The sequence below is a fragment of the Mesoplodon mirus genome (genome assembly GCF_964341445.2).
Source record: "Mesoplodon mirus genome assembly, chromosome: 17".
Taxonomy (NCBI): domain Eukaryota; kingdom Metazoa; phylum Chordata; class Mammalia; order Artiodactyla; family Ziphiidae; genus Mesoplodon; species Mesoplodon mirus.
The window spans coordinates 4,226,631-4,237,007 of record NC_138993.1 but is presented as its reverse complement, the minus strand read 5'-3'; the positions used below and the strand labels follow the sequence as shown (position 1 = coordinate 4,237,007).

Here is a 10,377-nt window from a genome sequence, read left to right as displayed (position 1 = left end):
CTACTACACTGGTAGCTCATGGATGCTAAAGTTTGTTACCCAGGCGCTAAGCATGAGGGCCGGGATAGATTAGCTCCTCCAAAGATAAGGCAGGAATGAATGAGTGAATGAATGAATGAATGAACGAACGAACGAACGAACGAATGAAGAATCACAGCACGGTGAGCACGGTGCAATGATTAAACCTTCTAGAGGGTAGGGCAGTCGGGGAGCCTATACCAGGCTGGGCAGGGACTCAGTCAAGGGCGTAACTAGTGGTGAGGCGAGTTTGGTAAGCGTCACATCTCAGAAATAAAACCAGAGACGCGACTGTGGGGAGGGGCGTGGGTTCAAAGCGCATTCCTAGCGGGAATTCACTTTCTTCACTGAAACCCGAGTAAAGGCACTCGAAAATTGATTAGGGTTTGTAATTTCCGATTGGCAATAAGGGAAAGCGCCTGGGTGGTGATCTACGTGGTACCCAGGCAGTCAAGGGACAGGAACAGACCGCTGGGCTGCACTCCAGCCCAAGTCGTCCTTGGGCCGCCGCACTCCGGCTGGAGAGGCGTCCACGTGACATCAGCGCTGGCGCGAGCGCCGAAAGCCGGAACGCGGCACGCGGCATCCGGGATCCCACCGGACGCAGTTTCCAGACGGACCGGCGAGCGCCCGGCGGCGGCTGAGCGCCTCCTGTCGCGCAGGGGGCGGCCCGGCCGTAGGGAGACACGGGGGGGGCCTGCCGTCCCTCCTCCAGAGCCTCCGCTCCGGCTGGACCGTCCCGCTGCAGCAGGCTTCTCTTCAGCAGACGAGCAGAGGGCGCAGCGGCCTCCGGAGGCGCGGATGCGAGCCCCGCCCGCCGCCCGGTCACAGCCTCCGGGGCCGCACGCTTCTCTCCAGGTAGCGGGAAGACGGCCAGGTCCCCGGCGTAGCGAGCTCGGGGGAAGCACCGGGCCCCCCGCGGCTTCCGGGAGACGCGTCACCGCAGGCCCTCCCTGGGCCCCGCCTCTCCTGATTGGCTACCTGCGGGCTAGATGCCCTGCCCTGGCCGGTGATTGGCTCCGAGGCCCCGCGTCACTGGCTTCATTGTGAGAATCTAGGTCGCTAAGGGAAACGTTACTCCAGGTCCGGTTGGGGAGAGGTTGGTTGGGCCCGAGTCCAGTTTGTTTATTGTACTGGTGGCCCTACCCCGGCGCGAGCTTCCGTCGCAACTTCCAGGAAGGGAACCAGTATCGGGGCGGAGGGCAAGGGTGGCGAGCGAGTGAAGGTTTAGAAGTAAGCTGGAGGCCCCTAAGCCTGGCAACACCCGAGTGGGAGCGGCGTGGGAAGGAAGGCCTTGAGAGAAGAGTTGTCATCCCAGGAAGGGTGACGGTGGAGGAAAGAAAGGCCTAGTTTCTGTTGTGGCAGAAACGGGCCGTGAGGGAGATTTCCATGACCTAATTGTTTGGGGATCTCATTTTCTAGGTGAGTTTCTAACAGAATCCACTGGAGATTTTGCCTTGACTTTCCAGTAGAGTTGGGAGACGACTCGCCGTTCCTAGCCTTCAAAGAGGCAACTTATTGAATAATTCAGCTCCCTTTTATCGCTTAGGATGGGCAGCTGTCAAAAAAAGCACACAGAGTGGAAGGATGGATACCATTGCATATATTAAAAGCATATTGAAAGGCAAGTAAGGTATTCACGTGGACTTAATTGTGGTTAATTGTACGAGAACATGACCACTTAAGGAGAAGCTCTTAAAGTTTTGAATAATATTAAAGTAGCTTGGCTTTATGGTAGGTTTCAGATATTTAAACTGTTTAATACAGAAACCTTATTACTGCTGTACCTACCGAATATGCTCTTTGCTAACGATGGTCTAGTCCTAATTATTCTGAAAATGGAAAGAAACGTGGAGTTTTTGATGTTAATTTGCATGTGACTGGATAGTGCTACGAGACCTTTCCTTTACAAAAGGACACAGGGATCACTGTGAAAAAATCCTGGGAAGTTGTAATCTAATGTCGGAATGTGCATGAGATTGGTTAGTTGCTAACTCATACAATAGTTCAGACTTGTAGGCTAATTTCACTCTCTTTTTAAAGTAGCTTGCTTATGAAACACTGAGTCCTAGTTACCGAAGTTGCTTCTCTGGTCACCTGGTCATTCGATCCTGCAGCCTTTATTAAGTCATGTGCTCTATGACACGTACCCTTTAGTGATATACCAGAAATCGTCAAGGAATGGTTTATTTCAGCCACAGAACACCCAGATCCGCTCTGAAGGTAGACTTGGGCCCTACCGTGGAAAATTCTGACCTAGGATTGGGGGTGAGCTCTGGGCATCTGTTTTTTTTGTTTTTGTTTTTTTTTGTGTGGTATGCGGGCCTCTCACTGTTGTGGCCTCTCCCGTTGCGGACGCGCAGGCTCAGCGGCCATGCCTCATGGGCCCAGCCGCTCCGCGGCATGTGGGATCCTCCCGGACCAGGGCACGAACCCGTGTCCCCTGCATCGGCAGACGGACTCTCAACCACTGCGCCGCCAGGGAAGCCCTGGGCATCTGTATTTTAAAAAATTTCCTCAAGGGAATTTGATGTGCATTCCCAGTTGAGAACTGTAGCTTTAACAACTTAGTAAATAGATGTGTTTAAGAAATTCTGAGATATTTATGAAACAAATACTTTCCTCCCTTGATTTCCTTATGGTTTAAAAGTAAACTTCTCAGGAATGACATTTCAGTATAATCCAAAAGCAGTGTTTGCCTAGCAAGGTCAGGAAGTTTCACTGGCACTCAGAGACCTCCGGGACTAACCATTCCAGGCTTAGGAACAAGGTTTCCTATGGGGAAACCCAAAGGCTCTTACGTGCTTTTACAATCCCCAGAGCTGTGCACAGAGTATTGTTTCCTGTTAGCTGTAGGGAAAATCAACTCCAAGTCTGTTCAGCTAAGTTATTTTTTACCTCAGCAAAGTGCAGGGGGGGTAATATTACATTTATGAACTTTATTTTGGGAAGAATACCCTTACTGGAAATAAATGTAAATGATACCCTTCTGATACCCAATAGTCCTTTGCTTATGAAGTAAACAATGTGCATAATTCAAGCTTAAGATTTCTATGGTAATGTGAAATACCCAGATATTTGGAACATCAGTGAGGGCTTTTAGGCCAACAGGAGAGTCAAAGACGTAAAAAATGAGATAATCACTTTGATTTTCAGCTGTGAGAAATGTGTGGTGCAACCAGATCCAATCTGACTTAGAGGATGGCTTTAGGCAAAGAAGTAGGTCCAGTTGTGTTCTATCACCTAGGAGCCGTTATTCATTTTATATGTAAGTTCTTCACTGCAAGATTTGGCATATGACGTATTTGAGTAGTGGACAGAATTTTAAAATGAAAATGAAAAAACTAAGTTAAAATATGAAGCCATGTGTAGTCCATGACTAATACCTTGAATTTTGTATATACTGTTTGAACAGAAAGCCAGGAATCTCAGCATGAATTGGTCTAGATCTAGATCAGATGGTGGTGGTGAAGAAACCTCATCTCAAGAACAGAATCATCATGAAAACGAGAGAAGGTGGCAGCAAGAGCGTCTCCACAGAGAAGAAGCCTATTATCAGTTTATTAATGATCTCAGTGATGAAGATTACCGGCTAATGAGAGACCATAATCTTTTAGGCACCCCTGGTAAGAGATGGGTAAAAGAGGAAATACCTTTTCCAGCATTATTAGAAGTTTCAAAATAAGGAGGGGTTTTTACCCCATCTTCCCTCTCTCAAACTATAGTGTACTGCTTTTGTGACTTTAAGAGCATTGTAACATAACAACATAGAAAATCACTGGCTCACTTCTGCATTTTATACGTAGGTAAGAATATTGAACCTATAGCATTGTTACACAAGTGTCAAACCGACAGGTTAATGTACGTGATAGTGTCAGATATTTATGTGGTCCTATGTCTCTTAAGTAATATTTGTACAAATAAAATATTATTCATTTAAAACCTAATTCTAACTCATTTGAGGTCTTATCATGTATTTATTTAGCTGAATGAATGACTCCCCAAAAGTCCAATGTGCTCCATTAATTTTTTACAAATTAATTTCACAGATGAACTAATTGAAACTTGCATGCTTGTATATATTTGTGTGTTGCATATTTGCATTCTGTATACCCGTATAATGAAGGGCATTCATTACCCATATAATGAACCAGGTAAAATTCAAATAAATAAAGGTTTGAAATTTTCTCTGGAAATACTCCCTTCTTCATTTCTTTTTAACTCTGACGAAAATCCACAGAATTATAGCTTATAGGTTCCTAAGTATATCAACTAGGAGCACTTGATTAATGATTCAAATTAAATCTTATTTTAATTTAAATAAAACATTGATAAATGCAACAACAAAAATGATGTGTATTTGCATGAATTAAACATTTTTTGCTGTGTTCAATTTATAGAACATGAAAACAATAGAATGTCTTCTACAGATTGCTAAAGATTAGTCTTACCCTTCATGAGTTTTCATAAAACTTAGTAATTTAAAGATTTTAATTTTAGTGGGCACTTTTCCATTGTTTTAGGAGAAATAACATCAGAAGAATTACAACAACGGTTAGATGGAGTCAGGGAACAGCTAGCATCTCAGCCTGACTTGAGAAATGGGACAAACACCGGAGGTATTGTAGACTCCTTTCCATAGGAACAGGTTTGATTGGAGTAACTGCAGAAATGAACTGACAGGACCTTGTACAATGTTTGTTTTTAGTGTTTTCCAGATTAAATGTGATAATCATTCAGGTAGTATTTACATATTAGATGCCGAGCGGTATAGTTAGGTAATACAGGACAGGGGTTGCATATAAAGATGTCTTACACACCTATTGCCTTCAGGGAGCTCATGTGTATGAAATAGTATACAATTAATTACCAGCAGAGTTCTTTTTAATTTTAGAATTTACACACTACTGTTTTTTTTTTAAGTAATATAACTAAACTTAGCTTCTAAAAATTTATACAGAACAATACAGAAAGACTGAGTCAGGAAAACCTATTTTTGTTGCTTTGTTTTATTGGTTTTGTGTTGTGTCATTTTACTGAACAGACACTAAGTCGTAATATAAGAAGTTCTTATAAAAAAACAAATCACTTGTAAAAAAAACAAAATTCAAACTAAACAGAAGTGTATAGAGTTAAAGGTAAAGCCAACTTTAAGGTCCCTCTTACCAGTTCTACTTCCTTCTCCAGAGGTGTTCATTAGTAGTAGTTTCACATATTATATCAAGATCATGGTATTAGTTAGGGTGAAGACTATTAAAAACCCCAAATGCATTCGCTGATGAGATAGAAGTTTACTTTTGTTTTGTGCTCACAGTCCAGGGCAGACACACGTTAATCCATAAAGCCTTCTGGGACCCACACAGCCAGCACAGTGGTTCTACAACTGTGCTGTCCAGTGCAGTAGCTACTGGCCACATGGGCTTATTTAAATTTAATAAAATTGAAAATTCAGTTCCTCAGTCACATTAGCCACGTTCAAGTGTTTAATAGTCCCCTGTGGCTAGTGGCTTCTGTATTGGACAGCACAGGTACAGAACATCTCCACTGTTGCAGAAAGGTTCACTGGGCACTGACTGCTGCTCCAGGGTATGGTTTGCGTGATCAAGCTAAGTCACAGCCACTTCTAGGTTCCAGCTGGCAGTTCCAGGTTCCAAGAGAAGGCCCAGGCCCCTGCCTGAAAATGAGCTCTCTCACTTCCACTCCCGTTCGATTGATGAGAACTTAGTCCCGGGGCCACACCCAGATGCCAGGTTTTTCACAGGACCACTGCAGTGCATTTCCAGTGGAAGAATGGGGTGACGGATTTTGTGAGATATGAGTGATCTCTGTCACACACTGCCATCACTATATTCTAGTAATTAAAGAAAGAAGTGGCATCTAGAATGACTTAATGTTTACCTGCCCTTTACTAATATCTTTTTGCAAATTAAAATGGAAAGTGGATATTAACCCTTTTTCTTCTTTATGTTTAGATATGCAAATTGTACTATATTGGTATAGCTGGTAATACTGGTCCTTTGAATATGTTTTAATGGAAAATGTACTTATCACATGTGAAATAGCTTATACCTTTAGAATATGGCTGAAGTTGCTATTTTTATTGATGCCAGCAGCTGATTAACAGGTTTAGCTTTAATATTTAAAAAAATTTTTTATGAGAGATTGGAGTAATGAAATAAAATCAAAGCAGTCTCATTTAACAACTGTTTTAGAGAAGAGTGAACTTGGTAAAGTCTGTGTAGCTAATGTGCATTAGAATGCTTTTCATTGAGTTTTGTACTTTATATAATCCACTGGTTAAAATGGAAAACTTAAAGCTTCCCACAGTAGCACTGTCATACTCAAAGAAGTTTATTAGGGGCACATTTCTTTCTTTCTTTCTTTTAAAATGTATATATTTTTTTAATTTTATTTTATCTTTGGCTGTGTTGGGTCTTCGTTGCTGGGTGTGGGCTTTCTCTGGTTGCAGTGAGCGGAGGCTGCTCTCCGTTGCGGTGCGCAGGCTTCTCATTGCGGTGGCTTCTCTTGTTGTGGAGCACGGGCTCTAGGCACACGGGCTTCAGTAGTTGCGGCCCATGGGCTCAGTAGTTGTGGCTCGCGGGCTCTAGAGCGCAGGCTCAGGAGTTGCGGTGCACAGGCTTAACTGCTCCACGGCATGTGGGATCTTCCTGGACCAGGGATCAAACCCGTGTCCCCTGCATGAGCAGGTGGATTCTTAACCACTGCACCACCAGGGAAGTCCCAGGGCACATTTATTTCTAAATCGATTCATTCAACAGTATTAACTGACAGTCTGATTTGTCCCAAATACTGTTGTAGGGGTTGGGGATTTAACAGTGAGTAAAATAAGGCAAAACTCATTGTCTTCATGCAGCTCATGTTCTAAATGAACAGAGAATGTATTTTATTGTATTATATATAATGGCTAACATTTATTGAGTGCTTCCTATGTGCCAGATATTATACTAATCATTTTATATACAGTATCTTATTTTATCCTCATGATAATCCTTTGACATCTATACGATTATTATCAAATTTACAGATAAGGATTTAGCCAGAGAACTTAAGTAACATGCCTGAAGTTTCCTATCTTCATACGAAGATATAATGTGGTTCTAACATTTTACTCATAAAGCCATATTTCTTGACTTATACATTTTTGGCAGTTTCTGAGAAATAGGATAAAATTCTTAAGGTTACCAAAATACCTAACTGCAAAAAAGATTGAGTTACCTTTACCAAAGAATTCTAAAAATTCAAGATAAATTATATATAAGTTTTGCCACTGTATTTTATTGATACTGCCATATGAATAAAGCAATTTTTTAAATATTTATTTTTATTTAGTTAGTTGCAGCGGGTCTTAGTTGTGGCAGGTGGGCTCCTTAGTTGTGTCATGCGAACTCTTAGCTGCAGCATGCATGTGGGATCTAGTTCCCTGACCAGGGATCAAACCCAGGCCCCCTGCATTGGGAGCGTGGAGTCTTATCCACTGTGCCACCAGGCAAGTCCCAATAAAGCAATTTAAATGTACAGTTTTGATACTGGATATATTTTTCATTTGCCTTAATATTTTGCCAATAACAGGCATATAGAAAGCAAAAGTGAGGATTTCTTCATACCTTTGCACAAATAGTATTTAAAAGTTTATAATTTTGATACAGTGTGTATTATAGTATGCTTATAGTATACACCTTTCTTTTAGAAAGTTCAGTTTTTTGGCCGTTTTTCATTCATTAAAATGCACTGATGGGGCTTCCCTGGTGGCGCAGTGGTTGAGAGTCCGCCTGCTGATGCAGGGAACACGGGTTCGTGCCCCGGTCCGGGAAGATCCCACATGCCACGGAGCAGCTGGGCCCGTGAGCCATGGCCGCTGAGCCTGCGCGTCCAGAGCCTGTGCTCCGCAACGGGAGACGCCACAACAGTGAGAGGCCCGCGTACCGCAAAAAAAAAAAAAAAAAAAAAAAAAAAAAAAGCACTGATGTTCCTAATTATATTTTTAATTTAATAAAAACTTAGTTTATCTTACAAGCTTTCAGTAAAGATCTAAAGATAGATTTTAGGAATTGATGTTAAGTTGATTTGGTTTGCTTTCCAGACTCAGGGGTCCCTCGAGAAAGTTCACGTGAACAGTCTCTGCTGGAATGGATCAACACCTTTCCTCTCAGGAGAAACGCAACTCGAAGTGGACAGAATGGGAACCAGACTTGGAGAGCTGGGAGTCGAACAAACCCACACAGTGGAGAGTTCCAATTTAGTCTGGAAATCTGCATCAATCACGAGGATAGAGGATTTGAAATGGATGGCGAAGATTATGTGGGCGTTCCACTTTCAGATGTCAGCCAAGATCACACTACAGATGGGCCGCAGAGATCAAGTAGTCCTGTGGCCAGGCGAACAAGGAGCCGAGCTGCAGGGAACCTCAGTGGTAGTGGTGCCAGCGTTCCGAGAGCTAGGCTTGGATCGAGGGGGCGGAATTCAGTAGAAGGATCTTTGTCAGCATTCGGAAGATTAAGAAATGGAATTGGGGGGGCGGTTGGCACCCCTACAACTAGTGCTCCACGCACTAATTTCAGTCGTCCATCACGTGGTAGTGAACTCAGGCAAAGGGAGGGGCAGCGATTTGGAGCAGCCCATGTTTGGGAAAATGGGGCTAGAACCAATGTCACAGTGAGGAATACAAACCAAAGATTAGAGCCAATAAGATTACGCAGTAGCCGAAGCCGGTCACCAATTCAGAGGCAAAGTGGCACTGTTTATCCTAGTTCACAAAGGGAAAGTAGACCTTTTCAGCAAACTAGTATGCGGTCTGTTAGGAGGAGAGGTAGATCTCGTGTCTTTCTACAGCAAGACCGAGAAGGCAGAGGTACCGCATATACTCCATTCTCTAACTCAAGACTTGGGTCAAGAGCCACAGGAGAAGAAGAAGGAGAGTCCAGCAGGTCCTCCACTGCTGCACGACGACATCCAGCAGTCACAATGAACCTTCAACTGAGAAGGATTCCTCCTGGAGAAAGCAGAGACTGGGACAGTATTGCAAACAGAACTCGATCTAGGGTGGGGCTGCCAGAAAACACAATCACCGTGGAAAGCAGTAGTGGGGGCTTTCGGCGCACCGGCTCTCGTTTAGAGCGCTCAGGTATGCGATCCTCCGTCACTACCATAACTGTTCCTCTTCATAGGATTTCTGAGAATGAGCTCGCTGAACCATCATCAGTGGTTCTTCGATCAATTTTAAGGCAGATCGTGAGTGGACTTGGAGAACTGAGTTCTCTAGTGGAGGCCGAATATGAGTCAGAGGCTCAGACAAGTGGTCAGCATCGGCCAGAGACACACTCAGAAGTGAGTCTCCTCGGTGAGGCCGTCAGCCAGCACAGGGGAGGGTCCTCCCAAGGCAGGTGGACCCGAGAAGACAGCCCTGACACCCCGCCTCGTGCCCCAAACAGAGGTGGCAGGCAGTCACGAAATTCAAGTAACTTAGTCGAAACTGGCACCCTACCTATCCTTCACCTCGCTACCTTCTTGCTTAATGAAAGGGAGGATGATGACCGCATACGTGGTTTAACCAAAGGGCAGATTGACAATCTTTCCACCCGGAACTATGAGCACAGCAGTATCGATAGCGAACTAGGGAAGCGAACAATACTCATACCCAATTTGTGATCCACTTGGGTTAGCCTTGAAGTACTTCTGTACATTATTCATTCTCAGTAAGTATCTGCCAGTGTGATACTGTTGTCTCTGTTTTTCCTTCCTAAGTGTACTCTACTATTTTTATTCTTGCTCCTTGACCCTCTCTCCTCCAGCTTTTCTGCAAAGTCTGTGCTTCTGGGAATCAGTTAAAGGTTTTCATTTTTGCTTTTTTATTTTGGGGGTTTTTTAGTGATGCTGTGAGCCAAGAGGTAAGAAGCTACTTATATAGTTGTTAAAGTGGTCCACCTCTGAGCTCTCATAACGAAGGCCTCTTCTGGATTCATAGTGGTTCCTAGGTTTTCAGAAAGTTGGCATAGCCACAAACTCTTTGATCTCTGTTTCATGAAAAGCAATATATTGAAAGGTGATGGGAATCCCCCCAATCTGATTATGATCTTAATTTGATCCCTCTCATTGCTAATAATCTGGAAGGGGAATGCCAGCCCCACTCTGAAATGCTAATAATAATCATAATCATAATCAGCACATCATCTTAATTTTCTATGACATTTCATTTGCCCAAAGAGATTTCATGCTTATTGTCTCATCTGATGTTCAAACCAACTTGAGAGTAGGTTGGGTAAGAATTATTTATGCTTATTTTGGAAGAAACTGAAGTATAGAGAGGTGAATAATTTGCCTAAATCGACTAAAAGGCCACTG

General features: G+C 43.4%; 1 protein-coding gene across 2 annotated transcripts; it reads left to right on the top strand.

The window, feature by feature from the left end:
• Window positions 1–755: 755 nt before the first annotated feature.
• Window positions 756–9,692, top strand: RNF6 (ring finger protein 6). Of its 2 annotated transcripts, XM_082602163.1 has the most exons (5): window positions 1,091–1,440; window positions 2,176–2,286; window positions 3,434–3,644; window positions 4,542–4,637; window positions 8,120–9,692. In XM_082602163.1, exons 2-5 carry the CDS (start codon window positions 2,200–2,202, stop codon window positions 9,682–9,684), a joined length of 1,959 nt encoding a protein of 652 aa, XP_082458289.1. In that variant the 5' UTR covers window positions 1,091–1,440; window positions 2,176–2,199; the 3' UTR covers window positions 9,685–9,692. The 2 variants fall into 2 exon arrangements, 1 of the variants encoding a protein (XP_082458289.1); XR_014291721.1 differs by lacking the exons at window positions 1,091–1,440; window positions 2,176–2,286; window positions 4,542–4,637; window positions 8,120–9,692 and adding exons at window positions 756–1,064; window positions 1,568–1,642 and having other exon boundaries at window positions 3,434–3,452.
• The last annotated feature ends 685 nt before the right edge of the window (window positions 9,693–10,377 follow it).

Bases quoted from the DNA above. Each gene is read 5' to 3' on its own strand.
- RNF6 (XM_082602163.1), top strand. From the start codon at position 2,200: ATGGTTTATTTCAGCCACAGAACACCCAGATCCGCTCTGAAGGTAGAC. The intron at 2,287-3,433 runs GTGAGCTCTGGG...CTGTTTGAACAG, and splicing joins ATTCTGACCTAGGATTGGGG to AAAGCCAGGAATCTCAGCAT. The intron at 4,638-8,119 runs GTATTGTAGACT...TTTGCTTTCCAG, and splicing joins AAATGGGACAAACACCGGAG to ACTCAGGGGTCCCTCGAGAA.